Source organism: Elephas maximus, chromosome 6 (genome assembly GCF_024166365.1).
Source record: "Elephas maximus indicus isolate mEleMax1 chromosome 6, mEleMax1 primary haplotype, whole genome shotgun sequence".
In the NCBI taxonomy this organism is placed as follows: domain Eukaryota; kingdom Metazoa; phylum Chordata; class Mammalia; order Proboscidea; family Elephantidae; genus Elephas; species Elephas maximus.
The window spans coordinates 39385077-39408655 of NC_064824.1; the positions used below are offsets into that span (position 1 = coordinate 39385077).

The 23579-nt window shown below is 37.6% G+C and overlaps 1 protein-coding gene across 1 annotated transcript in view; it reads left to right on the top strand.

Moving 5' to 3' along the window:
* ARHGAP15 (Rho GTPase activating protein 15) overlaps nucleotides 1-23579 on the top strand; it is a 710489-nt gene that overhangs the window by 134529 nt on the left and 552381 nt on the right. Inside the window, exon 6 of the mRNA XM_049887125.1 lies at nucleotides 10310-10399. Coding sequence (XP_049743082.1) covers nucleotides 10310-10399 — 90 coding nt within the window. The remainder of the gene's footprint in view (nucleotides 1-10309; nucleotides 10400-23579) is intronic.

Here is a 23579-nt window from a genome sequence, read left to right on the forward strand (position 1 = left end):
TCTTAGTTGGCTTTTTTTTTTATCTATGTCATCCCATTGCTTTCTGGCCTGCATGGTTTCTACTGAGTAATCACAATTTAGTCTTATTGTTTTCCTTTTTTTTTTTTTAGCTTTCTCAAGCTGCTCTCAGGGTTCTTTCTTTGTCTTTTGTTTTGGTGAGTGTGATTATAATATGTCATGGTGACTTTCTTTTGGGGTCTACCCTATGTGAGATTCGTTGGGCTTCTTGAACTATCAGCTTTTCATCTTTCATTATGTTAGGGAAGTTTTCTGTCAGCGAATCTTCAATGATCCTCTCAGTTTTCCATTATTTTCCTGTTTTTTAGAACTATCAGGTGTAAATTTTTGCTCTTGATTGTATCCCACACAGTTCTCAGGTTTTCTTAATTTTTCTTTATTCTTTTCTCTGATTTTTCCTCAAAATGGTTTCCAAGGATTTTTTTCAATTTTGCTGATCCTGTCTTCCATTGTTTCAAATTTGCTCCTAAAACCTTCAATTGCATTGTCTGTTTCTGAAATCTTGTTTTTTATCTTTTGGATTTCTAATTGCTGTTTTTGCATGATTTCTAATTGTTTATTTATTTTGACATTTTGTTCCTGTTTTATTTTCCTGAATTCTTCTATTGCTTGGTCTGCGCTTTCTCAGATTTTGTCTGTATTTTCCATGATTTTGTCTATTTTTCCTGTAGTTTCCTCTGTGTTTTCCTTCATCTCTTTCCTAATCTCTTGGTGAGCCCTGAATATTACACTTTTGAATTCCCTATCAGGTAGTTCCAGTGCCTTTTCTTCTACCAGGACGTCATCTAGTGTTTTAGTTCGATCATTTACTGGAGCAATCCTGCCCTGTTCTTTTGTATGTTTTGATATTGTCTGCTGTGTCTGGGACATTCAGGGATTATTTTCTTCTTTTATTGTTTTTAGGTTTGTTTGTTTCATCCTGCTTTTTTGTTTTATTTGGTTACATCTGGGTGAGTGTGCTGGGTGTTTCATTGTTTGCTTGTCTATGGGCAAAACAGTTTCCACCACATTTTCCAGGTGGGCAGGTCTGGTTACTCAACTATGGTGCAACAGGGGAGGCAGTGGGGATGGAGCAAATATGGGTCATTTGCAGTACAAACAGGGGCAGGCAGGGTGGGAACAGGGGGCAGTATGGTGTGGGGCCCAGGGATCTGTGCTGGTGCCACTTGGGACACTTGTTGCATGGTACAGATAGGCAGGAGGGAAGGGAGAGGATGTAATGTGCAGAGCGGGTGGTGCTCTGTCTCCTGTTGGGAGCTTGGTAAAGTTGTCTTCTCATACTCCCTGTCCAGGGTCCTTTGTGGCTGTGGTCCAAGATGGTGAATCCATGCCTTGTTAGCTGGCAGGGGACCTCCACTCTGTAGTTGTCCTCATTCTCTATTCTCTGTCAGTTTCTTCTTCCATTCGGTGCTTGATTGAGTTCTTTACCCCTCATTTGAGGCTTAGGGTTCCAGGATTGACATTTATATCTGTTTTACTTAGATTTTTGGGTCTTTGTTGCAGAGGGATGGTGTGGTGCTTCTGTCTATAGCACCATGTTGGCTCCACCTCTGTTTTTTATATATTTTCTGCTTACTGAGTCTTTATATTTTTCTTCCTTTTCATTTTGATGTGTTAGGTTTGTTAATTGTCTTTGTGGTTACCTTGAAATTTACCCTTATCTTCCAAAGTTTGAACCAGTCTTTTATTACTTGATATTGCCTTGGTTTCCTCTCCATTTGAAAGTTCTATACCTACATCATTTATTCCCCCTTTTATTTTTTGATGCCATCTTCTTTTACAGATTGACATCTCTGGTTCCCTGTTTTAAGTCTTTTAGCTTGTTCTATTACTGCAAATTCTTTACCTAGGTCAGTATCTGAATGATGCCATCCTATGTCCTAGACTCTGGTTGTTGTCTGATGTTGTTGGTTGCCTAACTAAAGGAGTCCCTTTAATATTTCTTTTCAGTTTAGTTTGGTTTCTACAAATTCCTTTAATTTCTGCTCTTCTGGAAATGTTCTAATTTCACCATCATATTTGAGACAGAGTTTTGCAGGATATATATTAGTCTTGGTTGGCAGTTTTTTTTTTCTTTCAAGGTTTTATATATGTCATGCCATTGCCTTCTTCTCTGCATAATTTCTGCAGAGTAATCAATTAGTCTTATTGTTTCCCCTTTGTAAGTGACTTTCTGTTTTTCTAGAGCTGCTCTCAGGACTTTTTCTTTGGTTTTGGGGAGTGTGATTATGATGTGTCTTGGTGACCTTCTTATGGGGTGTATCCTGTATGGGATTTCTTGAGCTTCTTGGATGGTCAGCTGTTTATCTTTCATGATATTTAGGAAGTTTTCTGCCAGCAAATCTTCAACAATCTTCTCTGTGTTTTCCATTCCCCTGCCCCCTTCTTTGGAACTCCCATCACACACAAATTTTGCTCTTGATTTTGTCCCACATAATTCTTAGGTTTTCTTCATTCTTTTCTTTGGTTTTACCTCAAAGTGGCATCCATAGATTTTTCTTCAATCTCGGTAATTCTGTCTTCCACTGTTTCAAACCTGCTCCTAAAACCTTCTATTGAGTTGTCCGTTTCTGATACTTTGTTGTTTTTGTTTTGGATTTCTTATTGCTGTTTTTGTATGATTTCTAATTGTTTAATTGTTTTGATGTTTTATTTTTGTATTATTTCCCTGGATACTTCTGTTGCATTGTCTATGTTTTCCTTGATCTCTTTCTAAATTGCTTGGATAGCCCAAAATATTGGTCTTTTGAATTCCTTATCAAGTAGTTCCACTGCCTTTTCTCCTAGTGGAAGCTTCTCCGATTCTTTATTTTGGTCACTAACTGGAGCCATGTTGTCATGTTTTTTTATATGTTTTGGTATTGTCTGCTTTCTCCAAGACATTAAGGCATTATTTTCTTTACTTATTAATTGTATGTTCATTTGGAACCCTGGTGGCACAGTGGTTTTTTTCCTGCTTTTTTGTTTTGTTTCAATATGTCAGCATGGGCAGACCAGGAATGCTTTGCTGCTTGCTTGTCAGTGGGGGTAGTAGTTCTCAGTAACTTGTCCAAGTGAGCAAGGCAGAAGTAGGCAGGGAAAGCCTACTTTGCTGTATACTGGATTGGCGAGGCGGCTGAGGGCAGACTGAGTGGGTGCTTTCTGACTCCTGGTGGTTGAGGGCAGACTGGACGAGTGCTATCTGACTCCTGATATTGGTCCAGCAGTGTGGAAGCATTCACAGCACCTGGCCAGATAGGTGGGGCATGTCAGAAAGGGAGTGGTACATATGTCCCACCATTCAGCAGCTGGTCAAGTAGTGGAAGGGGAGTGGTGGTGCAGGGCCAGTGTGGTAGTGGGCCTGAGCACTGGGGATGCTATAGTCATGGTGGCACGGCAGAAGCTGGTGGGAAGGGGGAGGTGGCGTATGGAGCTAGATATGGAGGAGAAAGAAAGGAAAAGAGAAAGAAAAAAAATGTAGCTGGTGGGTGGAGGCAGGGCATACCTAGGGGCCAGTTGGAAAGGGGGATAGGTGGCATATAGGGCTAGGTGGGAAGTAGAAATAAAGGAAAAGAAAACAAATAGTGCAGTGGGGGGCCAGTGAATGGGGGAGGGGCAGATCTGAGCAATGATGTGATTATATGCCAGTGGCACTCTATTCATGGGAGCACAACTGGGGGCTGGGAGGAAGGGAGGGAAGTGGTATACAGGGCTAGGTGGGAGGGAGAAAGAAAAGTGAGAAAGGAAAAAAGAGAACAAATGGTGGTTGGTGGTGTGACGGGGCTGGCAAATGGGGGCAGGATGGCCCCAGGGACCAGTGGGAAAGGAGGGCAAATGGCTTATGGGGCTAGATGGGAGGGTGAAAGTAAAGCAAGAAAAAAATGGCAGCACAGCAGAAGCCAGTGGGTAGGGGTGTGGTGGACCCAGGATGATGGTGGGTAGGTGCACCAGTGGCTGTCTAGCCATGGCAATGTGGCAGGGTCCAGCTGGAAGGAGGTAGTATATGGGGATAGGTGGGAGAAAGAGAAAAAAAAAATTTTAATTTAAAAACTGGCAATGAGGTGGGGGCTGGCAAGTGAGGATGGAGCAGACCCAAGGGCCAGTGTGAAGGGAGGTATCTTAGTTATCTAATGCTGCTGTAACAGAAATACCACAAATGGATGGCTTTAACAAAGAGAAATTTATTTTTTCACAGTCTAGTAAGCTAGAAGTCTGAATTCAGAGCATCAGCACCAGGGGAAGGCTTTCTCTCTCCATTGGCTTTGGGGGAAGGTCCTTGTAATCAATCTTACTTTGGTCTAGGAGCTTCTCTGTGCAGGAACCCTGGGTTCAAAGGACATGCTTTGCTCCTGGCACTGCTTTCTGGGTGGTATGAAGTCCCCCATGTCTCTCTGCTCACTTTTCTCTTTTATATCTGAAGAAAGAGATATACGATGTAATCTTGGGGGTTGAGTCCTGCCTGGCCAACATAACTACAACTAATCCCATCTCATTATCATCATAGAGACAGGATTTACAACACACTGGAAAATCACATCAGATGACAAAATGGTGGCCATTACACAATACTGGGAATCATGGCCTAGCCAAGTTGACACATATCTTGGCGGGACACAATTCAACGCATGACAGGAAGAGAGGTGATATATGGGGCTAGGAAGGAGGGAGAAAGAAAAGAAAGAACAGGAAGAGAAAAAGCAATAAATAAATAAATATATGGCAGCACAGTAGGAGCCAGCAGGCAGGGGTGGGCTGGTGGTTGTCTAGCTGTGGCAGTGTGGTGGGGGCTGGCGGGAAAGTGGCGAGCTGGCATACGGGGCTAGGTGGGTGGGAGAAAGAAAAGGACAGAAGAGGAAAAAAAAAAGAAAAGAAATTTTAAAAATGAAAAAAAAAAATGGCATAGCAGGAGCCAGCAGGTGGGGCCAGGGTGGGCCCAGGGTGGTGCCAGCTGGTGGCTCTCTAGTAGCAGCAGTGTAGGGTTGCCAGCAGAAAACGGGGCCGGAGATGGCATATGGGGCTAGGTGGGAGGGAGAAAGGGAAGGATGAAAGAGAAAAAAAAAAAAACAAAAACATGCAGCAGAAGAGGGTGGGGCAGGCCGGGAGGGGGGACTCATATTTTGGACCCTGGCAGTGGGGGCAGCCAAGATGGGGATGTTCTTGCTTCAACTCATCAGAAGGGTGAGGGGTGGGAAAGCATGTTTCTTTGGTTACCCGGCTGCTCTGTCTGCTGTTGGAAGCTCTGTGAAGTTGCCTTCCTGTACACCCTGTCCTGGCTTGTTGCAGGCTGTATTCCAATATGGAAACACTGTGCCATGTTAGTTAGCAAGGGACCTCTACTCTATCTCTCCTTGTTCTCCTTCAGTTTCTTCTTCTGTTTGGTGCTCGATCTAGTTCTTTATTTCTTTATTTGATGCTTAGGATTCTAGGATTGACGTTTATATCTCTTTGACTTAGTTTCTTAGGCCGTTGCTGTAGAAGCAAGACACAGCTTCGCCCTCTGAGGTATTTAGTTTTGATGATCAAACAGGCCACTGTCATGCCCAGGCATGGGAATTCACTAGACAGAAGAACCAGAGTCGTAGGCCCAGGCCCAGAATCCTCAAAGCTAGAAGAGAGACTGGGAAATGGTGACACTTACAAGGGGGAAAAAGAAAATATGAACTCTAATTCCTGGGTCTTTAAAGGGGTCAAGATTCTGTTGTAATCCATAGGGTTTTCACAGGCTAATTTCCAGGAGTAGCTCACCAGGCCTTCCTTCCTTATTTGTCTTAATCTGGAAGTTCCACTGAAACCTGTCCACCAAGAGTGACACTGTTTATATTTGAAATACCAGTGGCGTAGCTCCCAGCATCATATCAACACACAAGCCACCACAATATGGCAAACTGACAGATATGTAGTAAACAAGGGACTCAAACATACCAACGATCATGAAGATTGTTCAGGACCAGGTAATGTTTCATTCTATTAAACATAAGGTCTCCATGAGTTGGAGCAGAACTGACAGCAACTAACAACAATAACAGCAATAGGGAGAAAAGGATGGCTATGAAGGAAAGGGTGTGTAATGTATTGTGGACAAGAACTTGCAACTTGAAGTCAGGTAAAAGGGAATTCAAATCTCAATGCAGGCACCTACTAAGTGTGTGACCTTATATAAAGCATTTAATAGCTCCCTGCTTGAGTTCCTTCAGGTGTAAACTGAAGGCAACAGTGATAATTCCACAAAGTTGTTTCAAGAATTAAATTAGGCACAGATATAAAATTTTAATAAGAGTACAAAGCATATAGGAATCTGTTAATGAAGGTATAAGTGTCTGTTCATTCTAATTACCTAGAGTAAATATTACAGGATCATTATGAGTTGGAATCAACTCAACGGCACTGGGTTTGGGTTTTTGGTTAGAGTAAACTTAAGAACTGAGAAAGTTCTAGCACAAGGGCTCTATGTTCTCTGTGAAGTAGGAGTAAGCCATTTGATGGAGCAGACTTATAAGGGGTAAAGCTTTGGGAGAGAGGCATCATGAGAAAGTAACTAGGAATGTACAAAAGGCCGCTAAGCAGAGTTAAAGACCCAGCTGAACAAGGTAGCCGTTACTGGTAATGTTGATGCCGCGAATAGTAAAAAGTTTTTTCTCCAGAATTATTCCCTGGTGAGGAAGTTTGTGGAAGAAGGACAACGGATAAGAGAGGTATCATTGAAGGACAAAGAGAGAAAGTAGGTAAAATGACCTAATCAAGGACACCAGTCTGGACATAAAAAGCAGCGAGACAGGCAGTGAGATTGGAGGAATGTATAATCTCTTTTTGAAAACTTCTAAAACAAATATAACAACAGGGTGAGAGCGATGAAAATTCACAAGTTATGTCCAAAAAGTGAGATTTGTGAGATGAGCACTGGAATGAGGATCACTGAGTGGGGAGAGGAGGGAAGCAGTGAGATCATGAGGAGTGCATGAGACGGGCCAGGGTCACTGAGCGTGAGCTCACAGGAGTGAGCATCCTGAAGAGACTGAGAGTGATGACAAAGTTCAGACCAAGATAAACCTGAGCCAGGTGCCAAAGTCCTCCTGGACATGTGAAAGAGACATGGGATGTTGGGTAAGACACAGATAATAGCTGTTAGAGATCAACATAGTTAGATGGTGAGAATACTGTGAAAGCTTAGATTGCTTTTCACCTATAGACCTTCTTTAGTTCCATATATATTTGAGTTTATAGATTATCTAAGGCTAATATGGAATTCTTAAAGGGAGAATTAGTGTCTTCACTACCTCTGGGGTCTCATTGCCTAGCACAATGGCTAGCACATAGTAGGTACATGATAAATATTTATTGAATGTTCAGTGAAATCCCATATTCAATCCCTTGAATCAGTACACCAAACTGTTTATCACTTTTCCAAATCACAAGCAAAATAGAAACCTTAATTGTTGTAAAAGTAATATTATAACACTAAAGAGAGTTTGAAGACATGCAAACATTTCTTCTAAAGCACAAAGTTTAACTTCATTTTGTTTATTTTTTTCTTCATTCATGAATTCAGCCAGTATTCATTGAACAGCAACTCTGCTACGTGGCATTCTGTGAAACACGGTGGTGGAAACAACAGACAAGGTCCCCAGTTAGGGAGCTTAATTCTAGGGAAAATCTTAATCCAGGGAAAAGCAGACAGTCTGCATGTAAAAACATGGACATTAATTTCAGCTAGGAGGCGGACTGTGGTGAAATTAAAACAGGTAATGAGATGGAGAGTAACTAGTAGTTCTGGAGCACAGCTCTTTTATATAGATGGTTAAAGACCTCTGACAAGGTGACATTTAGCTGGGACCTGACTGACAGGAAGGAGCCAGTCATGCAAAGATTGGGAGGTATTCCAGGTTGCAGGTGGTGTAAAGACCCAAAGGCAAGATCAAGTTTAACATAGAAGGACAGAAACCAGATCGAGAAAGCCATATCTTTTCCCAAATTCTCACATATATTTTAAAAGGAGTTTGATTGTAGTGTATATTCAATTTTCAAAGACTTCCTAGTGGTTTAATATAAGACTTCGGGATCTCGTTCTTGTCTTTAAACCCTGGCTCCTCCTTTTCTACCTGTGTTACCTTGGGAAAGCTTACCTAATTATTCTGGCTTGTTTTCTTACCTGTAACGTAGTGCTAATAATTTTACATCATATGGTTGTTGTAAGAAATGAGTTAATAGTTGTAAAGCACTTATAGAAAGTGCTTGGCGTGTAAAAACTGTTTCTTATAGAAAACAATTCTGCCTTAAATGAGGAAATAATCCCTTTTGTTACATATACCTAAAGATTGTTTATGTAGGTTCTGAGGATCCCATAATTTACTTAACTATAGAAGAAATGCAATTCCTGGTGGCATAGTGGTTAAGTGCTACAGCTGCTAACCAGAAGGTTGGCAGTTCAAATCTGCCAGATGCTCCGTGGAAACTCTATGGGACAGTTCTACTCTGTCCGATGGGGTCACTATGAGTAGGAATCAACTCAACGACAGTGGGTTGGTTTTTGTTTTGTTCTTTTTGGTATAGAAGAAACAGGTCGTTTTAAATTTTCAACATCACAGATCACTTGACATCATAATCAAGCTTTGAGATCTTACCCAATAGTGATCACTTTAGTGGCAGAGTATAGGGGAACCAATAACACTTTTTCTCCGATCAAAATATCTTTAAGGACAATGGCTCATCTTGATTACTTTTGAATGAGGTTACTGCTAAATAACAAAGGAAGGGTATGCCCTTTGAGTTAACTGCTATCCTGCCAGCCTCATTTATTCTGCAGGCAAGACATATTTGGCTTGTACAGTATTTCCAAGAAAAAAATTTAGTGAGGTGCCAAAAATTAAAAATCTCACAATTTACTATAAAAACTCCACATTTCTGGCTTTTTGTGAAGATTAATCTACTAAGGTGATAGAATTGAGCATATTGGCTATGAGACAGCAATTGTGAACAGGTAATTTCTTTTGACATTTATACCATTCTTCAAGAATTTCATGTTTTAACCTGGAGTTTATACTCTTAAAAACATCATCCAAAAATATTGCAAGGTCTCTATGATAAAATGTGTGAAAGCATTCTACAGAAAATGGTTTAAGAAAACACTGAAAGAATTTATCTGTAGTGAAACCTAAAGTGCCTCAGACCATATGAAAATAGTTGGAAAAATTCATTGAAAGGTGGTGTCACCGTCTTGAAAAATAGCAAAGAAATTTCCCAAACTGATAAACTTTTGTTTAATATTTGCAGTTATGAGAATTCAAAGTTACATAAGTGTGATTCACTTGAAACAAATGAAAATGTGGACAAATGTAGATGAGAATCCTGTAAATTGATTATTATGAATTACCTGAAATAAAAACTTTTAAATAACACCAATGTTGTAATTGCTTAAAAGGAAGAAAACACTATAATCTATTTGGCCCAAATTGAATTTATTCAGTAAAATTATATGTATACATGCGCATATAGCCTTAAAGCTCTGAAAATTAAACTGCTAAAAGGCATACAGTTGGCACTTAATAGATATTTGTTGAATTTGTTAATATATGAAACACAAACCTGCAAGGGGACTTTGAGATTAATTAATCCACCTGCTCAATTTTATGAATAATATAGCCAGATTCTAAATAACTTTCCTAAGTCACAAAAGTAAAACTCTGTAACATTTTTTCCATTACATTATGGTTTATTAATTTTTTCTTTTACTTTTAGACTTTTAAATACATGAATTAAAATGCCTTTATCCTACATTAACCATTGAATATCTTACATTAACCAGTGACTAGCAATATTAAATATTATTGAATAGCAGATTTTAAAATCTTTACTTCCTTACCAAAAAAAACAAAACCAAACCCACTGCTGTCGAGCCGATTCCGACTGATAGCGACCCTATAGGACAGAGTAGAACCGCCCCATAGACTTTCCAAGGAGCACCTGGTGGATTTGAACTGCCAACTTCTTGGTTAGCAGCCATAGCACTTAACCACTATGCCACCAGGGTTTCCTTACTTCTTTAGGATTAGTAAATAAACATCATTTAAAACATCAACACTTTAATATTAATTTTTCTTATTATCTGCAGTTAATGAAATTTTAAACATCACCTTCTTATTACAGACATCTAAAAATATAAATTCCCAAATGGAAATTCCTACAAACTGAATTTTATGGAAAAATATGACAGGTTTTTAAATCATAAATATGTTTAGTTGCTCACTCAATAAGCTCCCACTTTCTCTGACGTGCAACTCTAATGTACTTTTTATTCTTATTTCATTTTTGTTTACAGAAAACTGGACACAAACCAGAAAGTGTGGATTTGTGTGGAGCACAAATTGAATGGGCCAAAGAAAAATCAAGCAAAAAGAATGTCTTTCAAGTAAGAATATTACGTATTTTCAATTTATTCCTACTCCCTCTAAATCTGAACTCTCTTGGGTAATCAAAATAAGACTACCTTGTTGCGATGTTTTCATATGTATGAACTAGTTAGTTGTCTGCATGTCATTATGAAAGACTGACTTCTGTCTTCTGTTGAATTTTTGGTTTACTTTGTCCTTTTCCCTGGTGACTAGTTGCTAGTTGCTATCTACCACATTTTCATGCAAATAATGTGCGGTTTCTACATTTGTTTGCCAACCATGCCCACTCTCCACAATATAAGCACTGCTACGATAATTTTTTTTACATGTTGCTGTAAAAAATTAGCATAGTGTGCTTACAAAACTACCTTTTGCGAGGGAGGACATGGTTGGCAAATAAACATAGAAGGTGCGCGTTATTTGCATAAAATACGGTAAATACAAAATATATGTTGATTCATTTTAAACACAAAAATTGTTGAATATTGCAATGTGTTTGATATTTGTTTGGAGTTCAACCTAGAATGCTTGACCTAAATGGATTTAATATAGGAATTTCCAACGTATATAAATCGAGATATACTAATTATAATAAATTATTTACATTCACTTACACTTCTGCCTTCCAGTAAAAATTACACTTACCTATAACTTGGAAACCCTGGTGGCGTAGTGATTAACTGCTACTGCTGCTAACCAAAGGGTCAGCAGTTTGAATCCGCCAGATGCTCCTTGGAAACTCTACGGGGCAGTTCTACTCTGTCCTATAGGGTTGCTATGAGTTGGAATCGACTGGATGGCACTGGGTTTGGTTTTTTGGTTTGGTAACTTAGGCAGGTAGAAAGAGATGAACGTCTATAAAATTTGGACCCTCTCATATTGTAAAATTTCATCATTTGAAAAAAATAGCTGTGATTATTTTCAGTCAAGTTTCATTGAATGTCAAGAGCCAAATAAAAATCCTTGAAAGAGAGAAAATACGAAAATGTAATATTTTGTATCCTATATTGCCAAAATCTTTTCGGTAATTTATAATTTTAGATTATGGAAATTAATCTTTTCCTATTTTTAAATGATATTTAGTTTACTTTTAATTTTCCAAAGTAACTAATATTTCTATAGCTATTATTAAATTAATATCAGTTAGTAGCCAAGGGTGCCAGATTATTCTAATTTTTTTAATTAAATCTCTTTTAAAAGCATTTGAGTCTTTGAAAAAAATAAATTCAGCTGTTCTTAAAGGCATTGATGAAATTAATATATTGGGACTTTTAGAAGCATAAAAACCCAAACCCGTTGCTGTCAAATCAATTCCAACTCACAGCAACCCTGTAAGACAGAGTAAAACTGTCCCATAGGCTTTCCACGGCTGTAACCTTTAGGCAAACAGGCTGCCACATCTTTCTTCCATGGGGCAGCTAGTGGCTTCGAACCTCCAACGTTTCAGTTAGTAGCTGAATGCTTATCCACTGTACCACCAGTGCTTTTTTTTAGAAGCATAAAAAAAAAGAGAGAGAGAGAGAAAACCCTAGCCCGATGCCATTGAATCAACTCCAGCTCGCGAAGACCTTTTGGACACAGCAGAACTTCCCCATAGGATTTCCAAGGAGTGGCTGGTGGATTCAAACTGCTGATTTTTCAGTTTGAAAACCGCTGCTCAACCAGGGGTCCTTTAGAAGCATAGGTAGGTGATATTTCCTATCTACACTCTTCCTGGAAAAAAAAAAAAAAAAAAAAACAGCTGGTTTTCAGTTTGGTCTGCATTCCACGGTTGCTAATACAGGCATCCAACTACTTTGGATCTATTAGAATTAAAACAGCACTTTTAACATTTTCTGGAATAATTTATTTACCTGACTATAGTTTGTTCTATTTAAGTACCCATTTTTTATATGATAAAGTTGTGTGCATATGTGCTTTACAAAAAAATCAAACAAAGAATGAAAGAAACAAAGAAGAGAGGGAGAAAAGCAGGGAGAGGGGGCAAAAGGAGAGGAGGGAAGGAAAAAAGGAAGGTAGGATGGAAAGAAAAACCAAAACTAGTTACCCAGAAATTAAAGGTCTAAAAGAAAAAGTGATTAGAATGTGGCTTTACAGATTCAAGACAGGGAAATAAATTTTGTTTTAAAGTAAGAAACTGTAGGTCAACGAGTATATCTTGTTTTTCAGTTTCTTATTCCTTTGGTTATTCTGCCATAAATAACAAAATGCAGAGATTATAATCCTAGCTTCTATGGCAATTTAGATAATCAAGATGACTAGATCTGAACTGGATTTTAGATGAGCGGAGTGGTTTAGCCTTATTATGCATTGTGAGTTTAACAACCTAATCACCAAGGTAGTTAAAAAAAAAAAAAAAAGGATCACCTGAACACAACATCTTAGGTAAAATTTACTAATACGTGTTTTTTTTTTATCCATCAGACTATGAGAGTAAGCTTTTTGAGAGAAACAATATAAATAGCTTTTATAGTTCTGTTAAAGAAAAAGCATAGGGAAGGCTTTGCCAGAGAGCTGAATCTAGATGACTTGCATCAATATTTGATTAGATACATTAGCTGGTCTAACTCTCAAATGATCAGAATAAACATGATTATATCTCAAAAACATGGTATTAAGGCATTGTTGGGTGTTCTGAGTGTGTGTTCAAGGGTTTCATTACCTACAGAATAATGAAGTGTTTCTTCCTGACTGAAAAAGACCATCATAGCTTCAGCCGATGTACCACAGCAGAAATAGCTTTAGAATTCCAAGTTTGAATTAGGCTTGGTGTTCAATCTCAGTCTATGAATTATAGATTACAGATAGCAAATGACTATTGAGATTTTTGGTTCAAGAAAAATCAAAGAAGAGCAAAATTAGAAATAATTTAAAATTTGAAACCTGTCTTTAAAAGGTGGTTGGATTAGCAACTATATGCCACATAATTACAATGTCTGTAGAGAAGGCACACTTAAAATGAACGGGAAAACAAACAAAAATTGTTTGCCTGAGATACGCCTGAAAGACTCGGTCAGAGTGCACATTCGTGACACACGCAACAGTTGATTTCATTTGTGTGTTCATTTTCTCTTTGTATGCAAAGCCAAATTTCCTTCATAGTCAAAGTCCTATCAAACTTTTGATGTGGATTCGATCTCGTTTGAATTGGTTTGTGGCAACAAAAGAGAGATAACAAGGCTTCGTATCCAATTGCTCTTAGTAAATCAGAATGATGCTCACTGAGTTCAAGAATATTCTGCCTATTTTATAACAGTACCTTCTTTGGCCCAACTGGCACTATTTAATAACAAATAACCTATTAAAAATTGTTAACGACTTCTACAGTGAAGCATGTGTAAATAATCCTAGTACATGTTAAAGATATGAATTGTGCACACGTAATATGTGTATGTGTCTACACACAATAGCTTGTCCTTAGAAAGCAAAGTGAGAATTTCAGCACACATACACCCACACAAACACAGAAAGACACTTTGTACTTATAAAAGGTCACACAAATTCTAGTTAAATATGCAAAGGTTCACTGCTGGTAACTTTTGTTTAATTCTGCATTTAGCATAATTGTCAAGGACCATAACAAGTTTGACGTAGCTTAGGAAAACATTTAGCGACCGAGTGATTTGTAGTGAACTGTGATATGAGATTTCATAGTCAACGTAAGAGCACCACTAGGTCTTCATCAGGGGAAGAGTGAATAAAAAGATTTATGCTCAAATCACAGGTTTTAAACATTCCTGCTAAGTGGTAGTTTGCTCTTTGGTGTTGAGCCTGAAATTTAAAGCACTGAGGATTAAAAGGATTACAACATAATCTTAAATAATCCTAAATGTCATTTACAGTGAGATAGTTGTAATAACTAAATAAAACCATGTTAAAGATGGCAGTATTGTCAGGCAGCATCTGTACCAGAAGCTGTTCCCTTTCCTTGCTGGGTATATCAGGCATTTAAAAAGCCTTTCAATAGGAAGTTCAACTGAGATAATAGCTGCAAAACAATCCAAAATAATAAATAATATTTTCAATTTATAATATCTTCTTGTTTCAAAGCGGAAGGAATATTTCCACCTTCCTTCTTTCGAAGGTGAGGCTAAGTTAAATATTTTCAGAAGCCTGGGGAAAGGAAGTTCATGACACAGCTGTCAAATAGACGGATGATACATCTCTAGAACAACCCCCAACCTCCAAGGAGCAATACCCTATTAAATATATGAGAGCCCCAAAGCTCTGTAATTAATTCTGTACTGTTTAATTTAGCACTTAAATATTCTTTACTTCTGTCATGTAAATTAGTTTTGTCTCCCCAAAGAAAATATAAAGACAGAAACTATATCCCAAACTGCTTCATAGATATTAAATCCGAGGATTGGACACTTTTTAGCTGATTAAATTGTTACTGCTAAGGCTAGAGTTGTTTTTCTTCAGTAAGAAAAAAAAAAAAAAAGATTTACGAATTTGTGGTCACAGTATAGGGTACTGGGTTTTTAGTATAAGCCCTGTACTCCAAGATGATTTCCAGGGTATCAACTCAATTCTTTTTTGTAAATAAGGAGGAAAGAGTAAGAAAATACTATCCATTTCTTTGGTCCTTTTCATTACAAAGTACAAAACATAGATGATTATTCATTTAAATAATTAAGTCGGTTCCACTCCAAAAGTTTACATTTTCTGAGAGCTGGAAATTGGTGAGGCCTCAGTTTTTTTTAAGTTTACTTTAAAATAAAATAAATAAATAAATGTTTTTACCCATTGCAGCCATGATTACACGCTTTAAGTGGAATAATTAAGCCAATTAATGAATTACGTCTGATAAGACTCTATCATTTGTCTGCAAAAAAAAAAAAAAAAAATTAATGACTCCAGAAGGTGAAAGTCGGTCCACTTTTCTTGATCACCAATATGTAATCTAAGTAAAAACCAGGCCAAATTCCTGGGTTTCAGATTATTTTTTAATATGTAAAAATCTATCTTAGGGGAATAGGTTCTAAAGTGAAATAAGCTTATGAATAGATTTATCATTACTTGTATTTTTCCTGACTTTGAATGGAGTCTGCTGGTTATAATGTATAGTAAACATATTCATGCAACGTTTTCCGTGGATATGCATTACTTTAAACATAATTTAATTGTTCGTCCTGATCTGAATATGGCTTAGCTTAAAATGTCTAAGTACTACTTAAGTTTATTAATGCAAAGATAATTTAATAATATCTTGGAAAATGTCATTTTAAGCCAAAAGGAAAACTACTGCTATTTTGCTTTTATCCATTTCCCTGTGTTAATAGTGGTGGTTTAAAATAAATGTGAGCTTCTACCAATTTTCTCTTTCATTTTTCAATGCTCGTTGTTAGAATAAATGGAAAAGGATAATTCTTCACATTCATATATGCATTAGATTTCGAGTAAAGCTGGTTTCACTTTAGAGAATTCCTCACAGTATCTTAAAAGGCATGGCATTAAAAATAAACCAGAGTAAGAGAAGCATTCATGTCTAATACAGTTGCTGTTGCTTTATAGCTTGTCCCCAATCATTTTCTCTACCTATCAGATATTCATCCATCATTCAGGATGTGTGGGGAAGCAGGCACTACAGTCTGGGGAACTGTGTTCCAGTTTTGACTAAGCCAGTCGTAATTCTACGTAGAACCCAGGGTAGGATCCTTCCTCCAACTTACAGTTTTTCACATCAAGAAAATAAGAGAGAACAGCCCTTACCTCACACCTTCCTCCCACTTGTGTTGAAGTTGAAAGGAAGGAATCGTGTATGTGAAAAGCAACTACAAAGTTGAGGCATCAACATAAAAACAGCAGGGTATCATTATTCGCCTCCTAACCACATCATCTCACAATATTCTGAGGGAAATTCCAGTGTAAATTTCAGAAGAATCTGGATGAAGGAAGTAAATATTGTGAAATACAATTGTGAATTTCTGCTCTACTTCTTTTCTTCTGCCTTGTGAATCTCATCAATAGCCTAAGATTTAATACACCATGTGGCAATTTGTTCTTTGTGTAACTTAGACTATGTGTCTCAAATCTTCCTCTTTTCTAATATTCAGCTCTTACAAATAGTAGAATTAATGTAATATTGAATCAATATAAGGTAATTAATGTAATTATATAATTAATGTCATATCCAAGTTAATACTTTAAGAAAAGTATTTTTACCTGAAAGCCTCTACCAAGCAATTTATAAAAGGGAACTTAGAGACAAGTGCAGAAATTATGCCCAAAAATGAAAGAGAGACATTGATGACACTTCTTATTCCCCTACTGAGATTCCAGGACAGTATATTTTTTCTTCTTGGAAGAAAGGAGATGTGATTATTTTTATGATTTTGGCTGTTCTTTTGTCAGTGGGATTTCATAGGAGATTTTTGATGAATGGAGTGATGTAATTTTATAATTGGGGCTTTGATTTAGGAATATTAATGTCAGAGGTATATATGATGAACTGCAGAAGAAAGAGCCGGGGGTTAGGAAATTAAATTCATTTTATGAACCTAGGTAAGACCTAAAGATCATAGTAACTTGACTGAAGAGAAAGGAGAAATGGAAGCAAGGAAATGGATGGAAAGTGTGCTCCTCAAGGGAAGACCATACCTATTCACTCAAACTATGTGCAGATTCATTTTTGAGAAATTAATAAAGCTCTTCCTTTAAGACTTTAATCTCGAAGTCTAGAGTTATTAAGACATTATAAATTAAGTATCTTATTAGGAAAAACCATATTAATTTCATGTTGACTGGGTGACTCCATGCACCTGGGTGGTCTAAGCCTTACGCGCTCATTTCCCAGCTTCCTTATTCCACTAACTAACAAACGCAATGATGCTGCCTTTCAGCATTTCTATCTCTTTGAACTATCATCAAAGCAGAGCATAACTAGATGACAGTGAAAATGGACAATAACCATATTCGTACATTTTAGTCCCAAATTAGCCAAAGGAACTAAGATTTTAAGTTTCTAAAATAAAGTAACAAATGAAATAAAAATTAAAAAAGAAAATGTCAACTTGGCTTCTTATGTTACTAGCTTTTTAGCAGAAGCATGGATGCATGTGACCTAAAGAACTTAGATCACTGGTTAGCTCACTTCACTTTGGCTTCTTGAATAGCTGGTTACATGTGCTCCAAAGTATGAGTTGTACATTTGTAATAAAATTTGAGTTTTACTCTATACCGAGTTACCCTCAACATGCTGCTCTTCACTTGCCGACATCATGATACGAATACCCTCCTGTCACGTGATGTGCTCTGTTTCTTGATATTTTGCTAGGGCAAGCATGATGGTCACCGTGAGTGCCATCCGTGTGTTCCTGTAGCTAACAGGGCAGTTGCCCCATGTCCGCATGACCAGAGTGAGGCTCTCTGAGCCACACGGGCATCAAACCTGCAACTTCAGGTGATGTACCCCAAGCTGCGCAAAATAAACCACTGACAGTGGGAGATTTCGTGGGATCTAAGTATAATCCTCAAGTGTTAGGACTTTTCCATTTGTGATTTTCAACCTGTATAAGGTACAGAAGGATCGCCGAGTGGCACAAACTGTTTGAGCTTGACTGTTAACCAAAAGGTTAGTGGTTGGAATTTGCCTAGTGGCCCCACAAGGCAGAATAAAGCATGGAGGGTATGCTTCCATAAGATTATAGCCAGGAAAACCCTGTGGAGTGCACTTCTCTTCTGAAGCACATGATGTTGCCATGAGTTGAAATCTACTCCATTTTAAAGGGTTTGGTTTGGGTTAAGGTACAGAAAATATTACATTGATGATAGCAAGACAACATTCAGACCAAGGAATCCCTTTTTCGTATCTGTTTCAAAATTCTTATGTGTTTAAAAAGAGCAGCCTTGCTTATTTCATGCTAAGTATGATTTTTTAAATACCAAACAGACCTCTTCCAGAAAAAGGAAAAATTTAATCCCTAAAGCTGGTGCATAATAGTTGGGGCCAGTAAATGGTATCACATTTTACAGCTTATCCATAAGGATGACACAGGGTCAAAGAAAATTGAGTGCTTTTGGAAAGCGTAGGATCACTGGCAGATAAATAACCAACGCCACTCAGTTTTTAGAAACATAAGGTAATGAGGCTGGATCCGAAGGCAGGAGAAAATATATATTCAGTGTTTATATGCCACAAGCCACTGGGCAGGAGAAAAATCTGGGGCAGTGGTGAGCAAAACTCTCAAACCTCAGAGCGATGTTTAAAGTAGGATAAGAAAACAACAAAGCAAGCATCCATAAACAAAAGCCTAAAATGAACACATGGAAAGAAAAAAAAAAAGTTTAAGAAGAAAGGAAAATGCCAACCTTCCAAAGGAGCTGGAGAGGCCACTTGTGAAATCTAGGTACCGAATCTCTCAATATGAGTTGCATACGTCACCAAAAATTTAGTAGAAAATAAATATGCAAAAGCAAAGATATAAAATAATGCAGAGCGGTTAAGGATTCGTGGTATGTGAAGTGGGGAGAAGGCTGCTGTTTTATCTTAACAAAACAGGATGTTGAAGGATGACCTAAGTGAAACAATAAAATGAAATGCCTGATGCTGGGGAGAAATCAGGAAGGAAGCTGTTTGAACTATTTTCAGATAACAGATCAGTACGAGGTGACTTGACCAAGGAGGAACATTCACAACCAGGGTTTAGAGGAATTTCTTTTTAATAGAGAGCTATTAGACTCTTGGCCTCAGTCCCACCAATTTCCCTAACATTTCATTTTGAGCACTGGGAGAAATCCTAGCCATCTGACTTCCTTGGTGATCATATACAAATCAAAAAGTTTTGAGTGGCTAAATTCAAATTGCTGCAAACAACTACGAAAGGAAAAGAAACACTGATATTAAGGATTTCTTTCCCAAGTACATTAAGAAGACATCAATAGTTGTTGTTTTTTTTTTTAACTTGAATTTAAGCAACGCTTTGTTTTCAAAATTCCCACATCCATGATCAAGTAAACACCAAGCTTTTGATATTCGAGATCTGTGATAGATTTGAGAGCCAGCCACGTGAAGGGAAACTGAGGGCTGAAAATACACTCTGGATGTGTAAGAAGGCAGCGATAAGGGTGGCAAAAATGATGTGACACTCTTCTCTTTTGACAGTAGCACTGAAACATTTACGAATGCAGATGTTCTCTGCCCCTCACAAAGGAAAATATTTGTCTCAAGCCACAGGCATTTTCTAGCCACAGTGTCAAAATCAAACTTGACAATTTAATGTGTAGGGGAGTAAATCTGTTCAGGGGTACAAATACTAGAAAGCAAGTGGATTTCTCAAAATATAGCCAGTGAGGTGAAAAAAAATGACTGGCTTCATTACAAATATGTCCTTTTACTAAAGTAAGGAGTATTCTATTAACATAGACAGTCTTAGATGGCCCGCACAGAATGCTCTATTATTCATAAAAGCATTGCTGCCATCTGGTGGTTCCTTGGTGTTTCGGCATTGACTTCTCTGATTCTGTCTGGCTGGGCGCTCTGGCGAGGTATTCAGAGGAGGGCTTTATGTGACAAAATAGAAATGTGAAAATTTCCTGGCCCCAGATGTCCTTCGTCTGATGGCAGCCCTTTGTTCTGTAGAAGAATGGAGATTCGGGGAAGGCAATGATACACTTGGATTTTTTTTTTTTGTCCTGAACATGAACATATATTTTGAACAGCTTTTCCGAGAAAGTTAGTTACTTCTTGGCTGTTGTTCATGGATGTCTTTTATCCGCACACTTTCCTATTGGCAAATAAATATGTAGTCAAATATTGGAAAAACTTATATTGGCTCTAAATTTAAGCTGTTTTGGTTTAATATGAATATACGTGAGATGCTGGAATCCCTAATTTGCATCCAAATATGAATTTTTTTTAAGTTCTCGCTCATTGAGTTTGCTTTTGAGAATAACAATTTACAATGTCAGTGGAGAAAAATATACAGGGCTTCATAAAACTCAGGATTTCTTACCAATCATTCAACTGTTCTATTAAAGAAATCTGATTGTTAACAACCCAGAAACTTATGAAGTAGTCTTTCTTTATGGATTAACTTCTTAAATGACAAATATTATCCAGCTCGTATTGCAGTTTTAGCAAAAACAAAATCGTTAAGATACATTTTAAGAAATTTTGCTCATTCTCAAGCATCAGTTTCTAATAATTATAGAATACCTTATTGAATGCAGTGAAAATCCTGATCCTTAAGTGAGTTTTTGCATATATCACATGTCTTTGAAGATTTTAAGAGATAACGTCTTAAAATTGTCCTAGGAGGAAAGTTGAATTTTCATACTAAACTTTCAGGGATTTAATAGTTAACACTCAGTTTCTGCAGCAGCTGTGGTGGTACAACAGTTAAGTGCTTGGTTGCCAACTGAAAGTTTGGCAGTTCAAACCCACTCAGGGTCTCCACGGGGAGAAAGCCCTGGTGACCTGCTTCTGTAAAGATTACAGCCTTGGAAGCCCAGTGGGGCAGTTCGACTCTGCCACATGGGGTCCCTGTGAATTGAAATCCCCTCTACAGCCCTTAACAGCAACAACAGTGGCTACTTGCCCGTATTATTCAACCACCTTATGATTTAGTAAAAGTCAGATAATAAAGAGCCTTTGCACTACACTTAAAGAAAAAAAAAAAAACACTTAAGGAAGTATAATATTGAATGAAGGATATGCTTTGCAAGACAACTTGTGCCTATTTTCAAAGAAATACGTTTAGGTTTTAAGCTTTTTTTTTTTTTTTTTAATTTTTTTTTGTTGCTGTTGAGAGTATATAATACACAGCAAAACATACACCAATTCAACCATTTCTACATGTACAATTCAGTGACATTGATTATATTCTTTGAGCTGTGCAAATATTCTCACTTTCTTTTTCTGAGTTGTTCCTCCACCATTAACATAAATTCATTGCCCCCTAGGGTTTCCATCTAATCTTTCAAGTTGCTGTTGCCACTTTGATCCCACACAGATAGTTCTTAAAAGAGCATAATGCTTAAGGTAGACCTTTTTTACTAGTTAAGCTAGACTATTGTTTGATTTTAAGAAGACTTCAGGGGATATTTTCGGTTTATGTTTTAAAGATTATCTCAGGGCAATAGTTTCAGGAGTTCACCCAGCCTCTGTGGCTCCAGAAAATCTGGACTCCATGAGAGTTTTAAATTCTGTTCTACGTTTTCCCCTTTTTGATCAGGATTCTTCAATAGAATCTTTAATGGTAGCCGGATACCATCCAGTTCTTTTGGTCTCATGGCAAAGGAGGCAGTTGTTCATGGAGGCAATTAACCCCATATCCTATATCCTCCTCCGGTTCCTGACTTTCTTTCTTCCTCTGTTATTCCAGTCAAAAAGAGACCAATTGTCATGCCTTGGATGGCCACTTGCAAGCTTTTAAGACCCCAGGCACTACACAACGAACCAGGAGGTAGAACAGAAGCACTGGATGTCCTATTAGCCCAATTAACTGGGATGTCCCATGAAACCATGACCCTAAACTTCCAAACCAAGGAACCAAATCCCATGAGATTTTTAGGGGACATAAGCAGCCTCAACAGCTACTCTTTGTTTTTGTTGTAAATATATCTATTACACAACTTTTTACAGGCGTACAACTTATTGATAGCATTACAGTAATCAGCTATGCAACCATACCTTTAATCAATGCAATGTTTGCATCACCATTAACCCCTTTCCCTTCCTTCCCACCCCTGGTAACTACTAGTAAACTTTGGTCTCTATACATTTGCCTTTTCTTGTCTTTTTATATAAGGGGGGCCATACAATGTTTATCCTTTTGTGACTGACTTATTTCCCTCAGCATACTGTCTTCGAGTTCCATCTATATTGTAGCATGTATCAAGACTTCTTCTACTTGCTGAGTATAATTCCATGGTATGTATGTATCACATTTTGCTTATCCATTCATCTTTTAATGGGTATTTAGGTTCTTTTCACCTTTTGGCAATTCTGAATACTGCTGCAATGAACATTGTTGTTCAAGTCTCTGAGTCTCTGCTTTCGAGTCCTTTGGGTGTACACTTAGGAGTGGAATTACTGGCTCATATGATACAGTTCTATTTTTAGTTTTCTCAGGAACCATCACACTGTTTTCAACAATGGCTGTGCCATTTTGCATTCTCACCAGCAATGGATAATGGTTCCAATTTCACCACATCCTCATTGACATTTGACATTTGTTATTTTCTGTTATTATTATTATTTTATCTTCTTGTTGTGTTGTTGGTGTTAGGTGCCAAAGAGTTGATTCTGACTCATAGCAACACTATGCACAACAGGACGAAAGACCACGCAGTCCTGCACCATCCTCAAAATTGTTGCTATGCTTGTGCCCATTGTTGCACCCACTGTGTCAATTCATCTCGTTGAGGGTCTACCTCTTTTTTGTTGACCCTCTACTTTACCAAGTATAATGTCCTTCTTCAGTGACTGATCCCTCCTGATAACATGTCCAAAGTTTGTGAGACGCAGTCTTGCCATCCTTGCTTCTAAGGAACGTGCTGGTTGTACTTCTTCCAAGACAAATTTGTTCTTTTAGCAGTCCATGGTAAGTTCAATATTCTTGGCCAACACCGTAATTCGAAGGCATCAATTCTTCTTTGGTCTTCCTTACTCATTGTCCAGCTTTCGCATCCAAAACCCTGTTACCATTGAGTTGATTCTGATTCATAGCAAACCTATAGTGGGAGTGAAATGTTATCTCATTGTGGTTTTGATTTGCCTCTTTCTGATGGCTAAGGAAGTTGAGCATCTTTTCATGTGTTTGGTGGCCATTTGAATGTTCTCTTTGGTGAAATATCTGTTCAAGCCCTTTGTCCATTTTATGATTGGGTTGTTTTTTTGTTGTTAAGTTGTCGAAGTTTTATATAAATTTTGGTTAGTAGATTTTAATCAGATATATGGTTTCCGAAGATATTCTCCCAGTTAGTAGTTTGTCTTTTCATATTTTTGATGAGGTCTCTTGATGAACAAAAAGGTTTAATTTTTATGTGGCTCCATTTATTTATTTTGTCTTTTGCTGTTTATGTTTTTGTTATTATATTAAATAATCCATTGTTAAAATTTAGGCCCAACACCATTGCCCTTGCATTTTCTTCTAAGAATTTTATGGTTGTAGTTGGTTAATGTTTTCATCATGTAACTACAAACTTGGTATTACCTTTGTTACAAGCTACTCTTGCCACGTAAAACTTTTC